The sequence below is a fragment of the Hibiscus syriacus genome, unplaced genomic scaffold (genome assembly GCF_006381635.1).
Source record: "Hibiscus syriacus cultivar Baekdansim isolate YM2019G1 unplaced genomic scaffold, ASM638163v2 tig00111513_pilon, whole genome shotgun sequence".
Classification (NCBI taxonomy): domain Eukaryota; kingdom Viridiplantae; phylum Streptophyta; class Magnoliopsida; order Malvales; family Malvaceae; genus Hibiscus; species Hibiscus syriacus.
In genome coordinates this window covers 47980-72516 of record NW_024063111.1, presented here as the reverse complement: position 1 = coordinate 72516, position 24537 = coordinate 47980, and the positions used below count along the sequence as shown (strand labels likewise).

General features: G+C 33.3%; 2 protein-coding genes and 1 pseudogene across 7 annotated transcripts; all 3 read left to right on the top strand.

Moving 5' to 3' along the window:
- Positions 1 to 5056: 5056 nt before the first annotated feature.
- Positions 5057 to 17677, top strand: LOC120164404 (vacuolar protein sorting-associated protein 53 A-like). Of its 6 annotated transcripts, none has more exons than XM_039174149.1 (25): positions 5057 to 5101; positions 5480 to 5555; positions 5718 to 5812; positions 5989 to 6045; positions 6268 to 6418; positions 6623 to 6693; positions 8395 to 8519; positions 10636 to 10796; positions 10897 to 11038; positions 11438 to 11501; positions 12308 to 12475; positions 12596 to 12637; positions 13226 to 13330; positions 13425 to 13484; positions 13677 to 13754; positions 14269 to 14376; positions 14479 to 14544; positions 15422 to 15499; positions 15576 to 15709; positions 15790 to 15883; positions 15996 to 16073; positions 16341 to 16403; positions 16930 to 16998; positions 17087 to 17182; positions 17263 to 17677. In XM_039174149.1, the coding sequence occupies exons 2-25, from the start codon at positions 5507 to 5509 to the stop codon at positions 17569 to 17571; spliced, it is 2463 nt and encodes an 820-aa protein (XP_039030080.1). In that variant the 5' UTR covers positions 5057 to 5101; positions 5480 to 5506; the 3' UTR covers positions 17572 to 17677. The 6 variants fall into 6 exon arrangements, with proteins under 6 accessions (XP_039030080.1, XP_039030078.1, XP_039030079.1 ...); XM_039174147.1 differs by having other exon boundaries at positions 12308 to 12490; XM_039174148.1 differs by lacking the exon at positions 5057 to 5101 and adding an exon at positions 5106 to 5166 and having other exon boundaries at positions 12308 to 12490.
- Positions 17678 to 18945: 1268 nt separating this feature from the next.
- LOC120164394 lies at positions 18946 to 19635 on the top strand (annotated as a pseudogene).
- A 2367-nt stretch (positions 19636 to 22002) lies between these two features.
- Positions 22003 to 23417, top strand: LOC120164405 (vacuolar protein sorting-associated protein 53 A-like). The gene is made up of 4 exons (XM_039174153.1): positions 22003 to 22139; positions 22666 to 22734; positions 22822 to 22917; positions 22998 to 23417. The coding sequence occupies exons 1-4, from the start codon at positions 22077 to 22079 to the stop codon at positions 23304 to 23306; spliced, it is 537 nt and encodes a 178-aa protein (XP_039030084.1). The 5' UTR covers positions 22003 to 22076; the 3' UTR covers positions 23307 to 23417.
- The last annotated feature ends 1120 nt before the right edge of the window (positions 23418 to 24537 follow it).

Genomic DNA, 24537 nt, shown 5'->3' with positions numbered 1-24537 from the left:
CGTATATAAAAACTAGAATTTGGTCGTTATCTATTAAAGTGATAATTTAAAATTTAAAAAATGAGATTTAAAATTTTAATATTGTTTTTAGATAAATAAGTATATAATTTTTTTATTTTTCATATTTTATTGATATATTAAACTGAACTTAATAGTCTTTTTAAAATAATAGGTATGCATAGCTTTATATTCTTTGCAAAATAATAGGTATGCATAGTTTAATATTCTTTTCAAAATAATAGGTATGCATATATTTTTCTTGAGAACTGAATACATTAATTCATAACAAATATGTATAATTTTCAGTTAATTTATATCAATAATTCTGCCATAAGTGTTTTTAGAATCTTTACAGTGATCTTAGTAGTTAAAGAAATTTTTGTTCTCTTTTGATAACTTGAGTTCAAGTAACGTAATTTGCACGTGTACATGAGTCTAGATATAATTCTTTAAAAAAAATATTTTTTAAGTTTTTATTAATTTAATTAATATTTATATTTTTAAGATATATCTATTTATAATTTAAATCTATAAATTGAAAGATATTAAACATTTAAGTATTTGATTTTATATTTTCTTTTATCATTGATAATATTAATTAAATTGAATTTTATCGATGATAATTTTAAAGAATAGTCTATAATATGCGAATAAAAACTTAATGAAAGATAAAACGAGAGAAGAACATTGACTAAATCCCTTAACCGATGTAGTAAGGGAAAATTGATTTTTGTAACTCTCAGCTTGAATGAATGAAGGATAAACCACAGTGATCTCTCTCCTATTGAGAGCGCATTAATTGTATGTATATTTAATTATTTTAATTTTTATATAAATTAAATGCCCAAATATAAAATAACTTTATATAATCATTTAATTAAAATAAAAAATATGAACCAAAGTTTTAGGTAACTAGATAAGTAAAATATTTTGACCTAGTTCTGACATACGAACATCTGATATTTAGCGAATCGGGTATCCGACCTGCAAACATTAATTTTTAAGAAAAATATTGTTTCCACTGTATCCATGGTCAATGATTCGAGTATCTCAAATCGGGTATTTTTTAACACTTACAATCGAGATAACATGAACTCCTCTATAATTTGTTTTAATAAATTTATGATAAATACATGATAGTGCATATTTAAAGACTCTTAGTCATGCGGCACTCGAACTCGATATATTAAGAGATAATAACAAACCTCTTAATATCGAGGTCGCTTAGTTCGTACATAATTTAAGATATTAAATTATGATATTCAATATTAAAATAAATAAATAAATACACAACTAATATAACAAATAATAATCTTTACAATTTTTTAAAAATATATGTTTCTCCAACTATTTATTTTTAAGTGAAATATACACGTATATTTAACTTTGTATTTTTTAAAACAATGAAGTGATTTTGTTATAAAATGAAATGTTGATATCTTTCGGAATTTTATATTCGAGTAGAGTTATTGCATAATATACTTATATTGTTAATAACTTAAAGAAAATTTGAACTAATATTACACTATAGATACTCTAGACTGTTTAAAAAAAGAGCTTTTTTTATTTATTTTTTACATAAATTGATATTAGGTGACTTAGAGAAGTAATATAAGTGAAAGAAAGCTTCATATATATTAGCGACCCAGACAAAGCACCAACACAAAACGACACTTTTTAATAAAAGCGTAGACACGTATACACAAAAACGACTAACGAAACCCAAGGGTAAAACCGATGTTTAAGGGGGCAAGGGCAACAGAGGGAGTTTTCAATAAGGCAGCCAATGAACAACGATTCCGACAATTTCTTAATTCCCTATTCTCATCTCAAGCTTTTTCCTTTTAGTGCAGGTGGGTCCCATGACCCAGGGATCCAATCAGCTGAGTTGAATGTCGTTTCTAGACAGTTTCCTAGTCGAGCCCAATGGAGAGGGGCAAGTGCTTTCTTGTCTTTTCGGGTCTGCAAAAGCTATGGCACATGGGCAGAGTCACTTCAGCGTGGACCCAGGGGGACGCTATTGCTGATTACTAACTATGGTGTTAAAAAATATTTGATAATTTATCGATCTAAATTTTAAAAAATGGGTAATTTTTTTAAAAATAAAATATTCAACCGGATTGGATACTTAACTCGTGATTTTTCTCAAGTAGTTCGGTTAAATATGGGTTGAAATTTTTTTATAATCAACTTGATCGATAATTTTAATATATATTTTAATTCAAAGTTATATTTTTATTTTAAGTTACTTAATATTTTTATGTTAAAACTAAATTTAAATCCTTAAATTCTTTTTAGGTTTATATGATGTACTTTTCAATTTTAATTATTTCAAAAGTATTTTTATTAATTTGTTAATATGAGATTCCAAAGAAAAAAATCACGATTAATATTAATATTTTTTATTTTTTCTTTTAGGAGTAAACTTTAATATATATATATCCAAATATTTATCTTAAAAATTAACTTCAAACCACCAATTTTTGTGCATGTATTATGTGATTTTTTTTTTTTAAATCTTATGTATTTTCTATGTGTTTTTAAAATAATTTTGAAGTTAAAAAAATTAAAAAAAATATTAATCGGGTACCCAATATCCTATTTTATAATTACTAATTAGAAGATACCTAATAGTCACGAATTGAGACATGGACTAACAAAGATACTACTCACATAATCAAATATCTAACATATCAAATACTCAAAAGTCCGTATACGTAGTTATGAATACCCCTATTACTAAGCCTCACAAGGTTGGCGTCCGCTTATCCAATTATAATTTTATATGCACCGGTCAGTAATACATCAATAATCCGTAAATAGAATTCTCGCATGAAAAAAAGGGACTCCTAACGTATAAAGTTGAAGGATAATCAAGGTCTTGCTCTTAACATAACGGTTTTTATCTTTAATTACTTGAAAAATAAATATTAAAAGTATCTAAAATGTCTTAAATCAATAAATATAAATTATTAAATTTTAAAAATTTTAGAATGGACGATGTATGCTTAAACACATAATTAATATGATATATTGATATACACTATTAATTAACTTAATTATATTAAATAAATATTAAAGACTCTAATAACTTATTGACAATTAATCTTTTATTAAAATTTAATTTATAAAAAATATAATTAAATTATTTTTTATTAAAAAATATAATTAATTTAAATTTTATTTAATTAAAATTCAAACACTTGATTATATAAATTTACAAATTTATTATTAATAACAACATCAAAAATCAATCGTCGACGGCAACCAATGTTCATCGTAAAAATTGGAAAACTGTTTTCTTCCATAAATATGGTATTTTTTTATTGTCGTTTTTTTTAATGTGAGGGTTACTATATTTTATGGGTGGTTTTTTTTAATGTGAAATGTGTACGTCACGAGAGAGAGTAGAAGTTCGAGAAAAAACTGCTTTTTAGAATTTTAAGCAATTTTGATCAATTCAGCTATCAAAGCTCATCCACCGTACGGTTGAATTGATTTTTATGTAGTGGTTAGAAGATTAGGTTTATAATGTAAAAATTCCTATTTAGGTATCGTAATTTGGGGATTTCAATTTTAAAGTCAACCATTGATTGTAGTGATATTCTCAACTATTCTCGCTTGTTTGAGCTTATTTGTTATAAATGGGCTATAAGCGACTGACCAGCCCAAAATGAACACTTCTTCCCTTTTCATTTTCTTAAGGGTAAAGAATATAAATAGTCACTGGACTTTTTAGAAGCTTGCATTTTGGTCCTTAACTTTTAAAACTTGTAATACATTCATCAAACATTTATTTCGTTTGCAATGTGGTCCCCGACATAACTGACCGTTTCATTGCCATTAGAAGAAGATGACGTGGCACGTGAGAAAATCGTTTGCAGTTGAATAAAACCTCACTTGAATCATACTAAAAAAACAAACCCGATTTTGTTCTCCCAAATTGAAACCTTAAACCTTAAAAAACAAAATTCCTCTTATTCTCTTTGTTTGGTCAACAATTGCAAGCAATTGATACACCGCCAAATGCAATCTCAACTTGTTTTTGTGGAATGTCAGTTATTTTATGCACATCTTTGACGAATAAGAATGCTGGAAGGAGATTCTTTGGATGCGATAATTATGGGCGTTATAGGAGAAATTGTTCATTGTTTGGTATGATCCCCCACTGAATCCACATTCACGTACTGTTATAGTTGATTTGCTATGGAATATGAGAACCATGGAGAGAGGAAAAAGGCTTGAGCGAGTGATTTGGGTGGTTTATTTAAGGATTTTGTCGTTGTTGATTATGTTGGGTTAATTGGTGGGGAAATTTAGCATTTATGGTTATTTTTAAGAGTTTAGGGTTGTTGCTTCAAGTTCATTTGATATGGTAGATTTTGAGAATGAATTATGAATTTGGGCTTTAGCATGTAATTGAAGTATTTTGGAATTTGTGGTTTAGAATGTAATAGATGACTGTGTTGCAAGTTTTAAAAGTTTGGGACCTAAATGCAAGCGCATGAAAAGTTCAGTGACCATTTATACACTTTACCCTAATTTTTATAGCTGCAAATAGTTTCCTCACGTGCCACCTCATATTCTTCTAATGGCAGTAAAACGGCCGAATCAGGGACCACATTGCAAACTAACAAAATGTTTGATGACTGTGTTACAAGTTTTAAAAGTTGAGGTACATAAATGCAAGTATAAAAAAGTTCAGTGACTATTTATATACTACTCTTTCTTAATTGTATTGGGTAATAAACTCTAAATTTAATTGGTTAACAGGCCGATGCGTAACGGGAAAACCCAAAAAATATTTAGAATCCAGCCCATAGCTATCCAAACGAGAAAATCTTTCGTCAATTCGGTGATAAAATTTTCAGTGGTGTAAATTTAATTGGTTAACAGGCCAATGCGTAACTGGAAAACCCAAAAATATTTTAAATCCAGCCCATAGCTATCCAAACGAGAAAACTCAAAAAATATTTAATTGGTTAACAGGCCGATGCTTAATGGGAAAACCCAAAAAATATTTAAAATCCAGCCCATAGCTATCCAAATGAGAAAATCTTTCTTCAATTGCTTTGTCAGATCGGCGATAAAATTTTAAGTGGCGAGTGAGAAATATTTTTCTCTCATTTCTTCAATTTTCCTTGTTTTCTACAGAATATCACTTAGGTATTGGATTCTTGACCCGATTATTTATGTTGATTTTTAAAGTAAGAATTAGTGATTTATAGATCATTATCAATTCAATCTTGATCTAAAAATTTGCTTTTGATTTTCATTATAATTTATATGCTCACTTTATTTTCCCTCCATACTGTTGAGATTCTTGTAATGTTATTTTCATTCTTCAATTTTTGTTGAAAAATTTGATAAAAAGAACATATAGCTCGTACTTGCTTTTGTTTTTCTTTTTCTTTTCCATTCTTACTTTATTGGATCCATCTTTTAAGCTTGGGTTTAAAACTGTTTCTATGGCTTCCAGGTCTATAGGATCGGAATTTTTGAAGCAATGGACAAAATGAGTACTCTAGAGTACATCAATCAGATGTTCCCCACCGGTAAGTGATAAAAAGGATTATTAAAAAACTAAACACGGTTATTTCAACAGGATTTGCAATAATTAAAGCCTTAGATATGATCTCGAAGTTACGCGATTTGTTTAATTTATTAGAATTTATCTTGTTCTGGATTTGATGCTGCATATATTATTTGTTGTTCAGAGGCTTCTTTATCTGGAGTTGAGCCGCTAATGCAAAAGATACAAAGCGAGATCCGCCGTGTTGATGCTGGAATTTTGGCTGCTGTTCGCCAGCAGGTTACAAATCTTTCTTATTCCTTTATGGAGCGTGTTTGTTTATGGGTTTTGCATCTCTCTCATGTAAAAATCAAATGTCAAGAGAATTTATCCAACATTTCAATTAGGACATATTGCAGTTTGCCATTTGGGAAAGTTGAGGTAACTTAAAAGGTGACAAGCTATTTTGATTACAGAGTAATTCGGGAACCAAAGCTAAGGAAGATCTCGCTGCTGCTACACATGCTGTGGAGGTTAGCTTGTTTGAATTTTATAGATGCCATGGATGAAATCTTTCATGTTATTTGCATCAATTTTTCTATTTACAAATGATTCTATAGGGTTCCAGTTGCATTACTAAAAATAATTGTGCCTCTTCTGATCAGTAACTTGGAAAAGAATGTGAAATTTCTCCCCTCTTCCCGTTCGGGTCATTTTTCTTGTTTCTTTTTGAACTCATTGTTTTGACTAAACAGGAACTAACATATAAAATCCGTGAAATAAAAACAAAAGCTGAGCAAAGCGAGATTATGGTTCAAGAAATATGCCGTGATATCAAGAAGCTGGATTTTGCTAAGAAGCATATAACCACTACAATCACAGCTCTTCATCGTCTAACCATGCTAGGTCAGTTTTTTTTTTTGAGGTCTTCGTTATCTGTGCTCGAATGATACCCGGAACTTCACCCAAGTCGTAGTATTGTAGTTAGTGATCAATAGTAAAATATGCTCACTGAAGATTATATTGGTTCTAACCTTTTGGCTGACTTCAATTATTAGCATTTAAAACAGCATGGCTTTTGATATTAGTACCTTTTTCATGTCATGACAGTCTCCGCTGTAGAGCAACTTCAAATTATGGCTTCAAAACGACAATATAAGGAGGCAGCTGCCCAGTTAGAGGTATGCCATTTCTGAATGTATAGTTTGTTTGCCATCTCTCCAGAAGCTAAGAGTTCTGTCATTGAAATTTGAAAATACTCTACTTATTAGTGATCTACTTCAATTCGTGTCAAAACTATTTCATTTCTCTTAGGTTTTGATTTGAGATTGATGGCTAGTAGAAATGACTGAATATTTATGGTTTTTGGTGAAAATAATTCTGCCATGCCTTGTCAAGTTTCTGAATCTACCCATGGCCATATCATTGAAGGAAGATGGAACACTTCACTTTTTCGCTGGCTTATTCTACTGCATTTTCCCTCTCTTCTGTTTTTGGTGATTTGGAGGAGTTAAATTTTGTCTTAGGTTTCAGACTTTCATCAAAAGTCTAATGTGCACAATACCCTTTATGTCAAGAATTTTCTATAATAAGGAAACCCGAAAATCCAAGGCATTCTGGATGGCACTAGATAAATGTATAGAAGTTAGGAAATAAAGGAAGGAATTTATGGAACAGAGAATTTTGTTCTCTGATTTTTCTTGCCATTGAATACACAAGGTAAGGCCTATTGAAATGGGCTGATTACAACAAAAATACAATCCCAATCTAAGTACTAACTTAGAATTCTATTAGGAGTTAACTTATCACGTTTCTATTGTAATCTGATTCTTCCCCTTACCTTATCAAGTTCCTTGTCGAGACCAAACAGAAATTGAAAAATCCTCTTTTGGGCAGTAAGCTTTTTGTATGATGCTGCATCATCAGTACATTTCCAAACATTAGTATCAAATAAATCAATTTACTGCCAGTAGCTTGTCATTGTGTTGAAATATTGAGTAGTAGTCATGTCCTCTTGCTGTAGATCATTGAGTTGCTTTCAATGTCGAATACTTCTCTGATGTTTTCAGTTCTCCACCGTCAATATTTTTTATCTGTGGGTTTTGATATGGATATTGTTGCTGATAAATAGTCATCCTCGCCTGTCTAGCATGACTGATTATGACCAAGGAATGTAGGTGGCCCTTTAGCTTGTGGCAGGTGATGGGGACGGGTGAGGTATCAACTATGGTGTTTTGGGAGGGATTTTGTTCAGATCATGAATTGGCTTCCGATGAGGAGGTTGATTGATTCATCGTTGAGTAGGTTTTGGATGAACCTAGCCTGATATCATGTAGAAACTAGGAAACGATGGAAGGAGTTTCTGGAACTGAGAAGTTTGTTCTCTGATTTTTCTTGCTGTCATATAAAGTATAACAAGGTAAGGCCTATTAGAATAGGCAAATCACAATAGAAATACAATCGTATTCTAAGATGCTTAGAGTCCTATTCAGAGTTAACGTACCTAGTCAACATTCTATCTAATCTTCTACTTAGATCGGATATAGAGTACAAGCCATATAATAAATAAAACTTAATTACACACACATTAGGTCACTAATTCCAGACTCATTAGGACTTTATATGGCTATAATCTACAAAATGCATCAATGTAAGACGTCTTTGCTTAGAGATTCTTTTACCTCGATCAACATGGTTGCTCTAGTTTCTATTAGTGCCCTTTCTCTAGGGTAGTTTCTTTTGTACCAAGTAATTACCATAGTAATTATTTCCTAGAAGGGGTCCTATTTGCTCTTTGTGTCTTTTCTTTTCTGAAGTTTGCTTTTCATCGCCCTTATGAAATCCGGTTTATTTTAAGGAGTCGAATTTATCATGCATTTCAGGCTGTAAACCAGCTATGCAGTCATTTTGAAGCCTACAGGGATATTCCAAAAATCACAGAGCTGAGGGAGAAGATTAAGAATATTAAACAAATACTAAAATCTCATGTCTTCTCTGATTTCTCAAGGTATGTGGTATATATAAATTTGATGCTATCTTTCTTTGGTATGATACTACAAGAAGCTAATCATCAATATAGATTATTGAGATGTTGCAAATACTTGATTGATTAAGCAATTTCGGTGAAAATAATAAAATAGAACTAAAGTGGTTATGCATTTGTAGAAATGACGAAATATGGACTTATGCTTCTGAAAGCCTGCAAGTTCTCAATTAGTATTAAGCAGATGAAATAAAAAAATCAGAAATGATCCTATCGGCTGTAAAATCAGAAGTAATTTCAGATTTCAGGTTGGTGATGGGAGTATTATTCGTTTTTGGCAAGATGCTTGGGCACTGGATCATCCTTTAATGTTCATTTTTCCAAGACTGTTTTCCATCTCATTAAATAAGGATGGAAAATTATCTGAGTTTGGAGAATTTAGTTCTAATGGTTGGCTTTGGGATATACAATTGAGGAGGGATTTGAACGATTGGGAAGTTGAGCAGTGGTCTAATTTAATGTCAATCATTTCAAATTTTTCCATTTCAATAGATTCTCCTGATGGGCTGGTTTGGAGGGGCACTGGGGATGGGGTCTTTACTGTAAAATCTTGTGTTAGTCTAAGTTATTCAGGGACCTCTAGTTCGGAAGAGTTTCATTTCTGGAAAAATGTTATTTGGAGAGGTTTGCTGCCTCCAAGAGTGGAGATTTTTGTTTGGCAAGTCACTCTTCAGAAGTTGGCAGTTAAGTCAGTTTTGATTAGAAGAGGTATGAGGGGTATTGATGATGTGTTGTGTCCTCTTTGCAAACAAAGTGATGAGACCCCCTCTCATTTATTTTTTTCTTGTTTGGTGGCTTGGACTCTTTGGAATAAATTCATGTGGTTATGGAATATTCAATTTGTATTTCATGATGATGCAAAAAAATTTCTCCTAGCATGGGCTGATTTGAAGATAAACTCTCTCATATGGTCTTTCATTCCGGGGGTTGTCCTATGGACATTTGGAAATTCAGGAACTATATTGTGTTTGAAGGAGAGAAGGTTGATCAGGCTGAAATTTTCTTTCTAGCTAGGTTCAGACTAGCTTCATGGTACTTAGCAAAATACAAACAAAATTCAATCTCTAAGGACTCGCTTATTACTAATCCTACCTTAGGGGACTCGTTTTTTCCTCTGTCTAAGCCGGTCTCAACGGTGATTAAATGGTCCCCTCCTCCAAAGGGGTTTATTAAATTAAATGTTGATGCTGCTACTACTGTCGACTGATGAGAAGTGGGTTAGGTGGCGTTTTGAAAGACGATTCTGGGTCTATCATAGGGTCTTATAAGGAGCCTGCAGGTCCTGGACCTCCTTCTTTGATGGAACTCAAAGCTATCCTCAAGGGCTTATCTTTCATTGCTCTATTCAACACAGGATCAAGGATCGCATTATTATTGAGAGTGATTGCAGGGTGGCTGTGGACTGGGTTAAGGATCCTATTTCTTGTCCTGATGTTTATGTTCACTTTGTTAAAGATATTATTGAAAAACTTAAAGCTTGTGAAGGTGTTATTAGATGGGTTAATAGGGCAACTAATCTAGAGGCTGATACTCTAGCGAAAGCTGGTATTGGTTGATTTGCTTGTTGTTTTTAAGGGCGTTTGTTTAGTTTGACGATCTCCTTAAAGGAGTTCAGGGTTTTGTATTCATATGTTCTAATCCTTTTATCTATGAAATTCAAGGCACTCTTTTCCTCCTTTCGATGATTAAAGAACTCTTTCCGACTTCCATTAATCATGAAGAGGGTTGCTAATGAGGCCTACTATTCCTATCAAAAATAAAAAATAAAAAAGTCAAACAAAATTGGTTTTGTATGCATAGTACTATAACTTCTAATTGTTGATTTATTGCTGAACTTTGCTACAAGGTAATCTTTTATTTTGTTAATCTTATCTTTTTAAATGTTGTTTTGGAAGAATATCTCATGATGTAGGGGGTGGTGCAATGGGGTTTTTTTTTGGGGGGTGGGGTTAGAGAACCATAGAATTCCTTATGCTTCTTGTACAATCAAATCAGAATGATTCTCGTGTTTATGTAGTTACAGCTGTTCATTCTTTCCTCTAAATTAATGTTTTAAATCTACCTTGTGTTTTAATTGCAGTTTAGGAACTGGCAAAGAATCCGAAGAGACAAATTTGCTGCAGCACTTATCTGATGCTTGTCTAGTTGTTGATGCTTTGGAACCATCTGTGCGAGAAGAGTTGGTAAATAACTTTTGCAGCAGGGAGCTCACTTCATATGAACAGATCTTTGAAGGAGCTGGTTTGTGTGGCTCCATCCTCCCATCTTTTATATATTCTTTATGCATTAAGCTTTCACAAAGTTTTCGTGATTCTGAATCTTGATTTTTCTCTCTAATTAGAACTAGCTAAACTGGATAAAACGGAACGAAGATACACATGGATCAAGCGTCGAATGAGAACAAACGAGGAGATTTGGAAAATCTTCCCTACCTCATGGCTTGTCCCTTATCGTCTCTGTATCCAGTTCTGTAAGAAGACAAGGTATGCATTATCTAGGGCGGCATAAATTTCATTAATTATGTACAAAAAATAAGTTATGCTAGGTTGGTTCAATAACTTATATAATATTCATTCTTTATTTAATTGAAGCCACAGTTTCAAACATCTGGTACTTTTTCTTCCCTTAAATATTGGTCAAGTTAATATTCTAATTTTTTTCTCCAGAAAAGATTCTGGATACCTATCTTCTGAGTAAAGAAATGACAAAAAGAGTTTTTCAACTATTTTTCTTTTTCTTTTTTTTTGTGTGAAAAGGACTTAACCGGATGATGCCAAATTATACGACTAATGAATTATTTATTGGTTGTCTATAGTGGACGGAGAGTTGCAGGATTATATTATAAATTATTTAGACCATCTTACTTGGGATTTTACTTCCAGGAAACAATTGGAGGGGATCCTTGACAACATGAAAGAGAAGCCTGATGTTGCAACGTTGTTGATGGTAAGCCATATTTTCGAGATCTTCATCAAAAGTCTTGTAAAAATACTCTTAATCCTTCAGTTTAAGTTGAAAGTGGTATCATACTTTAGTTTGTTTGACGGTCGTTACTTTTAGTTTGGGTACATTATCAAGGATCAAAGATCAGTCACTGCATTGCTATTTTGCACTAATTATTTGTATTATATTTTCTTTTAATAAAAATTAATTTTGCTATAGAGGCCACTGTAAACTTGCTCCTTGTTTTTTATTATATATTGCAACGCTGATTATAGTGCTGATATGTCGTACAAAATTGATGACAGGGAAGAGGACTAGAGAGAGTGTTTTATTATTTTTCATTACTGGGAAAGCTCTGCGAAATTTCCTGTTACAGTTTTGCCGATTATAGTCAATCTCAGCCTAGTTTCTTCTAGGGTGAACTTACATGATCATATGATCATTATTACCTCTCTGTTCATTTACTTATTTTATGTTTTTGGAACAATCATATGATGATGTAGTTTGATCATTATTTTATGTTATTGTCTTAGGGGCTTTTTGTTTGAAGATGTAAGTTTTTTAGGTGATATAGTTTGTATTGGTGTATATTCCCGTATGAGGGTTCGGTGTTACCACATGTACTTGGTCTTCTATTTAATAAAATATGAGGCACTCTTTTCTCCCTTCCAAAGTTCTTCAACATACTTTTAAGTATGTGGAAGAATATGAAGGGAGTTTTTAATGAGACCTCCAACTTCTATCAAAAAAAAAAAAGTTTCTGCTTGCCAGTTTTACATGTGAAGTTTCTTATACTTTGGATTGTGCAGGCATTGCAGAGAACTATAGAATTTGAGGATGAGTTGGCTGAAAAATTTGGTGGTGGTACTCAGAGTAGAGAGATTGGAAATGAAATTGAAGAGATTGGTAGGCGGAGTAATAGTCAAAGTGCGTCTGATATTAGAAAGAAGTATGAGAAAAAACTTGCTGCACATCAAGGAAGTGAAAATGAAGTAAGCTCCACGCAATGATCACTTCTTTCTGTTATAGGAAAATCTTTCTGCTAGAGAATTACGTAATTATGGTATCAATTTTCTCTTGTGACATTTTGTTTACAGGAAAAAGATGGAAACAAAGATTTGTCTGCACCTGGAGCTGGGGTAAAATTTTAACCATCTGTAAGAGTATTTTTACATATAGTTCAGTCATAGAACTGGCCTTAGTCAAATGCCGAGTCTATGCACCAAAGGCAGAAACTTAATATTGGAAATTTGATCACTTCATTAACATGTCTTACCTGAGATCTTTTGTATTTCCTTGAGAAATTGGATGACAATTGGTGCCTAAAGAAATTGTTTATTGTTGGTGCCTACATGTTTTTCTGTAAAAACAGTTTTATCCTGAGGCATGCACATCATCTCATTAGACTGTGTTATTGGGTCTTATTGAAATACTGGAGTAACTTGTCACTGTCTATTTTAAAGTGGATAAGTGTAATTGCCTTCTTTTGGTTGTTTTGTTGTATTGTAGTTTGAATGTGCTATAACTAAGAAGTTATCTAATTTCACACGTTGATTTACATTCTCAGAAAGAGTATCTGCCTATGATTTTTCTAATTTAGCATGTGGGAAAACATATTTTCCATTTTATTTTTGCATTATCCAATGCATTACACCATAGTTTTTTCTTAGAGCTTTCATCCTATAATTTTGCTACTGAAATGTTTTTTTAACTCAATTTCCTGGCAGTTCAACTTTCATGGGATTATTTCATCTTGCTTTGAGCCTCACTTGACTGTATATATAGAATTAGAGGAAAAGACACTGATGGAGAACCTTGAGAAACTTGTTCAGGTAGTTTGGGCATAATATCGACCCTTCTTCACTTGATACTCTCTGTTGGTTTTTTTGGTGCTTATATTTCATTCAATCATTGATGTTATGACAGGAAGAAACATGGGATGTTGAGGAAGGAAGTCAAAATAATGTTCTTTCCAGTAGTATGCAGGTAAGAAACAATATATTCCAACTTATCTGCATGTTGATCCATCATTTCCAAGTAAAACAATGCCAAGTATTTTTCTTCTTACAAGTCAAGTTGATGTTTTATGTCTTTTCTAGTTTTATACAACGAGTACACTGTTGTTTTGAGAGAAACTATGTGCTTATATGAAAGTTGATAATGTCTTTCATTTGCTAGTTGTTTCTTATAATCAAGAGGAGCCTAAAGCGATGCAGTGCTCTGACAAAGAGCCAGACTTTATATAATTTGTTCAAGGTATTCTCTTGAAATTCAGTTTTTTCTTGCATTGCAGTAACCTTTATTCTATTTTAGCATGAAACTATTATATTCAATAATAATCAAAGCTAGGGACTGTTCATAAGTTCAAATGGATGGGACATGTAGATTACTTGATCTTACATTTTACTGGATATGACAATAAAACCCTCACTTATCAAGAAGGCCAACCAGATCATTCTTAGAACTACTGAACCAAACATAACTATCTATGAATATCGATACAAGTTTAATCACCATTCACAAGTATGCCTTCTACAGTTCAGGGATGGGTCCTACACATTTGAATGGTGATGATTAGTGTATTGGAAAGTAGTGGATAAAGTCGCAATAGATGCAAGACCCCACATTCATGATTTCTATTGTAGAAGAAATTTCTGTAGGCGATTTTATCGGTTAGATTAAACTCTTACCTATCAAGAACTATGTACAAGTGAATCTTTAGAATCAAATGAAGTGGTTGGTTAATGCAATCTTATCTCTCCATCCTTAGGTGTTTCAAAGAGTCCTCAAAGCCTATGCTACAAAGCTTTTTGCAAGACTGCCAAAGGGTGGTACAGGGATTGTTGCTGCAGCCACTGGTATGGATGGGCAGATAAAGGTATAGTCTCAGTGTGCCAACCTTTGAGATGTTTGTCTAAATAACTTGTTCTCTATGCCAAATGCTAATGTTTAATTTGCATTTATGGGCAACATTTGACAGACATCTGATAGGGACGAAAGGGTGATATGCTATATTGTAAATTCAGCTGAATATTGCCACAAAACGGTATGTTTCTCTAATTATTGGCTTCCCTTGTTACAAAAATTGAAATGTGCATGTTTAGATTGTAGACTGTAGGCAGTAAATAGACTTAGATTTACTGTAAATAACTAAGCAGTTTAGATATCCTATAACCCTTCTTTCTTAATAGGATAGAATTCTATATAGAGTAATTTTACTTAATTGCTTCGATTTGAAGTATCCGGATATATAGATTATATTAAAAGGATGGGCAATCAAACCTATTTATTTCTCGATTCAATAGAAGAAAAAAAGAAAAGAGGTAAATAGGGCCCCAAATAACGAGAGAGATGTAAAAAGAAGGCCCGATTAAGCCCACTATGAGGTTGTAACTCTATGCATTTAGTCTTTTTAAAGGAGACTTGAAACTCTATTTTAAATAAGAAATTTTCCACATATCATCTTGATCTCTGTCACAAATAATCAGTTTCTACATGCATGCCATACTCATTATTCACGTTGAACAATTACTGGTACAATAGGAAGTAAAGGGTATTGGCTTTCTTTGTGATATGTTATGGGTGAACTAGAGCTGGAACTTTGATGCCTTTTTTGCTTAGTTTAAGCATGATAAACTGCACAATAGCTAATGCGTGCGTGAAGAAGACCACAGTGGTTATGCATCAGTTTTTAATTTTGATGCAGTTCCATTTTTCTTCGCCTATTTAATAGGATCATAATCTATCAGTTACTTTTCTTTTCCTAAACTAACAATATTTTGTATTTCTAGCAGACAGTTTTTTTGGCCGATAACAGGCAGTTGTTGACTAAGCTGTTATTCTTATATACTACAAACTTAAATTCATGCTTACATTGATAATGAGAACTGATTTTTAGTAATCCTAGTTTACTTTTATAACAGTCCGGTGAACTGGCTGAAAGTGTAGCCAAAATCATTGATACTCAATATGCAGACCAGGTGGATATGTCTGAAGTACAGGTATTGCAGACTTCATAACTAATTCATCTCTCAACAATTATTTTGTTGAATTCTACAAGCTCTTGCAATTTTACAGGATGAATTTTCAGCAGTTATAACCAAATCTTTAGTAACCTTAGTGCATGGCCTGGAAACTAAATTTGATGCTGAAATGGCTGCCATGACCCGAGTTCCATGGGGTACCCTTGAAAGTGTTGGGGACCAATCAGGGTAAGATGCATTCCTTTTATGATTTAATTTCTCCAAGGCTAGTGTCAAGTTTTAAATGCCATATCATTGTCTTGTTGCAGATATGTCAATGGCATAAATATGATCCTTAGCAGCAGTATTCCGGCACTTGGGAGCCTTCTTTCACCTATTTACTTCCAGTTCTTCTTGGACAAGGTAAATACAAGAAATATGGGTCTTGCACCATGCCTCTTAACATGGTTAACTCTTACTATTTACTTTCGTAGATAGCTATTCTATGCAACTTGCTTATTCTTTATTCTTGCAGCTTGCATCATCACTTGGCCCCCGGTTCTACCTGAACATTTTCAAATGCAAGCAGATATCAGAAACAGGAGCCCAACAAGTACTTTTTATTTTCACATATTGTTTCCCAGTTTCTGCTAGTATTCCATTCCTGTGTTAAGTGTAACTAATATTGGCATTGTCTCTAACTCTACATGTATTAACTTTTTGGTGAATATCATATTTGAGATGTTAACTCATTTGTAATTACTTGTAACGACCATGTATAAACTTTTGAATGTGATTGAATGCATTCTAACAATAGAGTTCGGAATAATTGATCCTGGAACATATTAATGTATATATTAATGGTACATTTGTATTGCAGATGCTGTTGGATACTCAAGCTGTAAAGACAATTCTTTTGGAAATTCCTTCCCTTGGTCGACAGGTGAGTTATGCATTCTGTTGACAGTTCATCAATTTAGGAAATTTCCAGATTTTTAGGGGATAGTTTAGGGATATTATTTACTTTTGTTACTTGGTATCATTTTCTGAGTTCTTGCTACCTAATTGTAGTAATTTTCGTATTTGATGCTATCCATTTGTTACCTTAAAAAAATGCCACATTTGATGCCGCAGTTGGCTCTTAATATTACTGACATAAGTCATGATTTTGCATCTCTGTTTTCAACGAGGCTTCATCACTCTTTATTTGTGGAGTGGTGCAGTATTCATGATATCACACTTGTTACAGCTCTTATTGAATGGTTTGCATTCCTTTATTTCAGCTCTCCATTTGTTTTGCAATTTTGATCATGAAGTTACCTTTTGTGTAAATTAATGTTTTGTATGCTTTTGTTTCCGTATGCATGAATCATGATGGCTTCATTCATCTCCTTTATCATTTTTATCATCATTCTTTCTCCTATTTTGCAAAAAAGAAAGAGCTGATAAACTTTTACTTCTATTGGCAGACATCTGGTGCTGCTGGCTATTCAAAATTTGTAAGTCGAGAGATGAGCAAAGCCGAAGCACTTTTGAAGGTTTGTGATAAAAATTCAGGCTAGCTTTCATTCTGGCTGGTCATGTCCATCTATCGTAATACAAGTTTGTACCTTATCCATTACACAGGTTATACTATCTCCTGTTGATTCAGTGGCGGATACATACCGTGCGTTGCTCCCAGAGGGAACACCGATGGAGTTTCAGCGTATTTTAGAGCTCAAGGTAAAGTTGATCATAAGTCCATAACTTCATTAAATGATTTCGGATCTTTAAAATAAGAAAATGGAAATTTTTGTGTTCAGGGCCTCAAGAAATCGGACCAACAAAGTATCTTAGACGACTTCAACAAAGGGTCGCCGGTAATCTCACAACCTTCTGGGGCAGCAGCAGCAGCTAGCCAGGCAATTCCACAAGCCCAGTCTGCGACTACAGTTCCAGCCATGTCAAATCCTGCTTCAGCTGGATTTATAGCTTCTCGGGAAGATGTGCTAACAAGAGCAGCTGCTCTTGGACGCGGTGCTGCGACTACAGGGTTCAAGAGGTTCCTTGCTTTAACCGAAGCTGCCAAGGACCGTAAAGATGGCCCTTTCAGAAAGCTCTTCAATGCATGATTATTGCACACGTGTTTATTGCAGCATTTTCAACAATGGTTCGACAAAGGGGGAATATGATTCTCTTAGGATGCGGGCTGCCAAACTGATGAGACAGAATAGTCGTTGATTCCACAGCTAATTTGGCATGTAAATGAGTGGATCAAATATGATTTTGAATGTTTTATTTTTAATCTTGTTCAAATTTTAAATTCTTTTAAAAGTTAATGAAAATAATTAGAATGGATTCATAAATTACACGGAAGATGGAGAGGTCTTGCTGCAATTTCAAGGGCTTCCAATATAGTATTTAAAGTCTTTTGGATTATAAGTGGTAAAATGAAATGTTGTTCTCTTTAGAGATCTTGAGTTCGAGCAGTTATGTCTGCAGGATATGTATACGTTATCAGTTGGTTAAGAAAATTTTGAACATATATTATCTAATATTCACCTAAAAAGAAGTCTTTTGGATTACAAATAAGTTGGAATGATAATCATTGCAATTTATAATTTGATAAGTTCAGTCAAGTTGATTATTGAATATCTATAGCAATTTATCAAATCTAGGGGGCAATTTCACGAAGGAAACTTTAAAGTATGATCAAATTAATTTTATTTTATTTTATAATAATCTATAAAGCTTAGGATCAATTTGACTCAAAAAACTTTCAAAGGTCAATTTGACTGTAAAAACTTTCAAGAGCCAATTCGATGATCAAACATGTCAATTTTAAAGGTTACCTTGACCTCTAAAAGTTCAAGGCTTGTGAAATTAAGAATCATGATCAAATAAAAACTTAAATGATCGATCATAAATTTATCAAATTCAGGAGTTGTTGTATTTCAAGCATCATAATAATAAGAATTATAAGATTTAATATTTGTTGTGGTCACTTTAGTTATTTTATTATTTGTTCGATTAATTCAGCTTTTGACATTTATTTTGTCTATCACTATAATTTTGTATTGTTGATTTTTTTTCTCTAAAAGTTTTAGAAATCATTGGAAATTATGTATATTTTTAAAATATTATTACGTTTAATTTATTTTTTTAAAATATTAATAAAATAAAAATAATTTTATAGGCTTTTTAATGATATTTTTATTTTTAAGTTTTTTAAGTAATTTCTTTAAGCATGATAGTATTTTATTAGACAATCAACATTTTTAACCATAACTGTAAAAGACTAAAATATAATGATAGTAGAAAGATAAATTAGGGATCAAAGAAAATTAGCACAAAGGCCAAAATGTGATTTTTATTAATAATAAATATGCCGTATTAAGCATAATAACAATAATAATAGTATTAAATTTCCTCCTGTATATATATATATATATGCAAAGAGAGAACCGCCAAATACAAATGGTGAGGCACACCAGCCTGCGTAGCGCATGGGTGTAATAAGATAAATTCAAGTAGCAGCCCACAAACTTTCCGTCTACGAACTCGACGATGTCTATGACTCGGTCACGGGTCGCCCACTTGCCGGCTCATGGGTGTGGGACTCGGCCCTTCTTTTGTCCCACTGGATGCCCACTCACCTCGATTTCCAAGGCAAGACTGTCATCGAGATCGGAGCTGGTGCCGGCCTCCCTTGCTTGACAGCAGCTCTGCTAGGCGCCACCCGAGTGCTACTCACTGACGTCCAACAGCTCCTCCCTGGGCTCTTAAACAACGTTGAAGATAACGGGTTGATGGGAAAAGTTGGCGTGAAAGAACTCGTGTGGGGATCGGACGAGTCAATGAGTGGAATAACAAACCTAAAGACGTTTGATATGGTTTTGATGAGCGATGTCTTGTTTGATTCAGAAGAAATGATAGGATTAGGTAAGACGCTGAAAAGGGTTTGTGGAGAAGGTACCCAAGTTTGGGGTGCCACCGAGATGAGGCCATATAGGGGTGAATGCTTGGATGAGTTAAGGGGTCAAGGCTTCCGAGTGGTTGAGGTGGAAACGAGTCAACTCAGTGTTGACGAAGCAGTAGAGGATGGTAATACAACGTTCTCCATCTTTGAAATCAAGCCACCGGTTGCACACAATTCTGAATCTCCACCACCACCACCACCTATACCTGAGTTTTAATGCTCATTTTGGGTCCATTCGGCCTATTATAGTCAGCTGAAGCTGATGTCACTAGTTAGTTGAGTTGTTATTAGGGTTGAATTTTTGATGTAGCTGAAGCTAGACTCCTGTTAATGGAAAGTGTTGGCTGTAAAACCCTTCATTGTTTTTAGCTAGTTTCACATAATCAACAAACCCTAGTTTTCTAGACAAGTTAACATTCGCCTCTCACACCACAACTTGAGATCCAGATAGAGAGCTATTCGACAAAGTGCAATTGCTGGAGCAGAGAGGCGATAAGAAACATGTGATCATTCTTCTCCGCGTCGCGGCAAGACGCATCAATTCATGCCATTCTCACATTGCTTTCATTTTCATCTTAAAACATCACTTGTTTAACTCAAAGGAACCGCTTATACCATCTAGTTACCTCATTTTCATCCAAATAAATCATTCATATGTGATCATTAAATAATTAATTTAACATTTTCTTAACGTTTTTATATTGTAAATCATCCACAAATGAGATTTTCCATAAGTTCTTCTATTGTTTAAGTACTTTCAAAATGAGTTAGGTTTGTCTATTATTTTTCCATCTATTGATATCTTATACATAGGGGTGCACAAAAAATCCGAATATCCGATTTTGCGAAAAAAATATCCGAAACCGGATTTGGGAAAAACCGGTTTTTTTAACCGGATCGGATTTTTTAAAACCGGTTATTTTAACCGGTTTGGAGAAAAAAACCCAGACCGGTTTTTTTACCGGATAAAAAACCGGTTTTTATCCGAGAAAAAAAAACCGGTCTGGGTTTAAAAAACTAGCCGTTAATATAGCCGTTTTTGACCATTTTTTTCTTTAAAAAATTACCATTTTACCACCCTAAACATGTATAAATAGGTTGGGGATGTATTTGGTTGATTACAACTTTCTCAAATCTTATTACACAACATTTAAACATCTCTCAAATCTTAGTTTTGTAATTTTTTGTTCATCATGAGTAACACTGCTGAATCTTCCGTCGGGGGAAACCTTGAAGTCGTGAGAGTGATCGAACACACTCGAAACAAAGATATTTGGGATCACTACGATTTATGTGAGATGTCAAATGGCTCGAGGAGGGCGCGTTGTAAACTTTGTCTAAAGTTTCTTGCATCGGAAGGAAACACAACGTTGAAGAATCATTTGACAAAATCATGCAAGGCACTTCGCTCAAGATCGGATCCTAGTCAATCGAATCTTACACCGCAAGGTGGTGTTTTTGTTTACGACAACGAAAAATTACGAGAAGCGTTTACAAAGTTCGTGATTACAAAAGCATTGCCGTTCGACCACTTTGATGATGAAGATTTCACGACAACAATTCAACAACTAATGCAACCACGTTATACTCAAGTAAGTCGTACTACCCTTAGAAGAGATGCTATAAAAATGTGGCGTACGGCGAGGGAAAAAATGATTTTAGGATTCCAAGAACACCGTTATGGTGTGTCGCTTACATGTGACGTTTGGAGTTCCCCTCATAATACCGGAAATTCTTTTTTAGCCGTTACGTCACATTGGTTAGATCAAGATAATTGGCAAATGATGAAAAGAACAATCGCGTTTGAATTATTCGGTGAGCCGCATACCGGTGCTAATTTATTTACACTTTTAAAACGGGTAATTTGTATTTATAAATTAGAAAATAAAGTTTTTTCTATATCCTTTGATAATGCATCGAATAATACAAACGCGGTTCCAAGATTGAAAATATTACTTTCACCGATTTTAGACGGTGCGTTTTTTCATACCCGTTGCGTTGCACACATAATTAATTTATCCGTGCAAGCCGGTTTGGAGATTATTGAGCCAATTAGATTAGAATTTAAAATAATGATAAAATCGATTCTTTGTAACAACAATAAAAGACTAAATGATTATAAACGATTTTGTAAGTCTGTTAATAAAAAAGCTTTGGGTCCTAATTTGGATTGTCCAATTCGTTGAACTCAACTTGGATGATGATGCATACTGCCTTAAGGCAAAGGGAAACATTGCAAACATTTCACGATCGGCTTTTCGAGAGGGGTCATGTCCCAAACATTTATCCGGATTCGAGTTGGGAAACTATAGCCAAAATAACCGATTTGCTTGAGGTTTTTAAAAATGCAACAACTTTTTTATCCGGTGTTTATTACCCTACTAGTATTCCCAGTTTTTATTTTTCACATATTGTTTCCCAGTTTCTGCTAGTATTCCATTCCTGTGTTAAGTGTAACTAATATTGGCATTGTCTCTAACTCTACATGTATTAACTTTTTGGTGAATATCATATTTGAGATGTTAACTCATTTGTAATTACTTGTAACGACCATGTATAAACTTTTGAATGTGATTGAATGCATTCTAACAATAGAGTTCGGAATAATTGATCCTGGAACATATTAATGTATATATTAATGGTACATTTGTATTGCAGATGCTGTTGGATACTCAAGCTGTAAAGACAATTCTTTTGGAAATTCCTTCCCTTGGTCGACAGGTGAGTTATGCATTCTGTTGACAGTTCATCAATTTAGGAAATTTCCAGATTTTTAGGGGATAGTTTAGGGATATTATTTACTTTTGTTACTTGGTATCATTTTCTGAGTTCTTGCTACCTAATTGTAGTAATTTTCGTATTTGATGCTATCCATTTGTTACCTTAAAAAAATGCCACATTTGATGCCGCAGTTGGCTCTTAATATTACTGACATAAGTCATGATTTTGCATCTCTGTTTTCAACGAGGCTTCATCACTCTTTATTTGTGGAGTGGTGCAGTATTCATGATATCACACTTGTTACAGCTCTTATTGAATGGTTTGCATTCCTTTATTTCAGCTCTCCATTTGTTTTGCAATTTTGATCATGAAGTTACCTTTTGTGTAAATTAATGTTTTGTATGCTTTTGTTTCCGTATGCATGAATCATGATGGCTTCATTCATCTCCTTTATCATTTTTATCATCATTCTTTCTCCTATTTTGCAAAAAAGAAAGAGCTGATAAACTTTTACTTCTATTGGCAGACATCTGGTGCTGCTGGCTATTCAAAATTTGTAAGTCGAGAGATGAGCAAAGCCGAAGCACTTTTGAAGGTTGTGATAAAAATTCAGGCTAGCTTTCATTCTGGCTGGTCATGTCCATCTATCGTAATACAAGTTTGTACCTTATCCATTACACAGGTTATACTATCTCCTGTTGATTCAGTGGCGGATACATACCGTGCGTTGCTCCCAGAGGGAACACCGATGGAGTTTCAGCGTATTTTAGAGCTCAAGGTAAAGTTGATCATAAGTCCATAACTTCATTAAATGATTTCGGATCTTTAAAATAAGAAAATGGAAATTTTTGTGTTCAGGGCCTCAAGAAATCGGACCAACAAAGTATCTTAGACGACTTCAACAAAGGGTCGCCGGTAATCTCACAACCTTCTGGGGCAGCAGCAGCAGCTAGCCAGGCAATTCCACAAGCCCAGTCTGCGACTACAGTTCCAGCCATGTCAAATCCTGCTTCAGCTGGATTTATAGCTTCTCGGGAAGATGTGCTAACAAGAGCAGCTGCTCTTGGACGCGGTGCTGCGACTACAGGGTTCAAGAGGTTCCTTGCTTTAACCGAAGCTGCCAAGGACCGTAAAGATGGCCCTTTCAGAAAGCTCTTCAATGCATGATTATTGCACACGTGTTTATTGCAGCATTTTCAACAATGGTTCGACAAAGGGGGAATATGATTCTCTTAGGATGCGGGCTGCCAAACTGATGAGACAGAATAGTCGTTGATTCCACAGCTAATTTGGCATGTAAATGAGTGGATCAAATATGATTTTGAATGTTTTATTTTTAATCTTGTTCAAATTTTAAATTCTTTTAAAAGTTAATGAAAATAATTAGAATGGATTCATAAATTACACGGAAGATGGAGAGGTCTTGCTGCAATTTCAAGGGCTTCCAATATAGTATTTAAAGTCTTTTGGATTATAAGTGGTAAAATGAAATGTTGTTCTCTTTAGAGATCTTGAGTTCGAGCAGTTATGTCTGCAGGATATGTATACGTTATCAGTTGGTTAAGAAAATTTTGAACATATATTATCTAATATTCACCTAAAAAGAAGTCTTTTGGATTACAAATAAGTTGGAATGATAATCATTGCAATTTATAATTTGATAAGTTCAGTCAAGTTGATTATTGAATATCTATAGCAATTTATCAAATCTAGGGGGCAATTTCACGAAGGAAACTTTAAAGTATGATCAAATTAATTTTATTTTATTTTATAATAATCTATAAAGCTTAGGATCAATTTGACTCAAAAAACTTTCAAAGGTCAATTTGACTCAAAAAACTTTCAAGAGCCAATTCGATGATCAAACATGTCAATTTTAAAGGTTACCTTGACCTCTAAAAGTTCAAGGCTTGTGAAATTAAGAATCATGATCAAATAAAAACTTAAATGATCGATCATAAATTTATCAAATTCAGGAGTTGTTGTATTTCAAGCATCATAATAATAAGAATTATAAGATTTAATATTTGTTGTGGTCACTTTAGTTATTTTATTATTTGTTCGATTAATTCAGCTTTTGACATTTATTTTGTCTATCACTATAATTTTGTATTGTTGATTTTTTTTTCTCTAAAAGTTTTAGAAATCATTGGAAATTATGTATATTTTTAAAATATTATTACGTTTAATTTATTTTTTTAAAATATTAATAAAATAAAAATAATTTTATAGGCTTTTTAATGATATTTTTATTTTTAAGTTTTTTAAGTAATTTCTTTAAGCATGATAGTATTTTATTAGACAATCAACATTTTTAACCATAACTGTAAAAGACTAAAATATAATGATAGTAGAAAGATAAATTAGGGATCAAAGAAAATTAGCACAAAGGCCAAAA

Bases quoted from the DNA above. Each gene is read 5' to 3' on its own strand.
- LOC120164404 (XM_039174147.1), top strand. From the start codon at position 5,507: ATGGACAAAATGAGTACTCTAGAGTACATCAATCAGATGTTCCCCACC. The intron at 5,813-5,988 runs GTTACAAATCTT...TTTTGATTACAG, and splicing joins TGGCTGCTGTTCGCCAGCAG to AGTAATTCGGGAACCAAAGC. The intron at 13,755-14,268 runs GTATTCTCTTGA...CTCCATCCTTAG, and splicing joins CTTTATATAATTTGTTCAAG to GTGTTTCAAAGAGTCCTCAA.
- LOC120164405 (XM_039174153.1), top strand. From the start codon at position 22,077: ATGCTGTTGGATACTCAAGCTGTAAAGACAATTCTTTTGGAAATTCCT. The intron at 22,735-22,821 runs GTTGTGATAAAA...TCCATTACACAG, and splicing joins AAGCCGAAGCACTTTTGAAG to GTTATACTATCTCCTGTTGA. The intron at 22,918-22,997 runs GTAAAGTTGATC...TTTTGTGTTCAG, and splicing joins AGCGTATTTTAGAGCTCAAG to GGCCTCAAGAAATCGGACCA.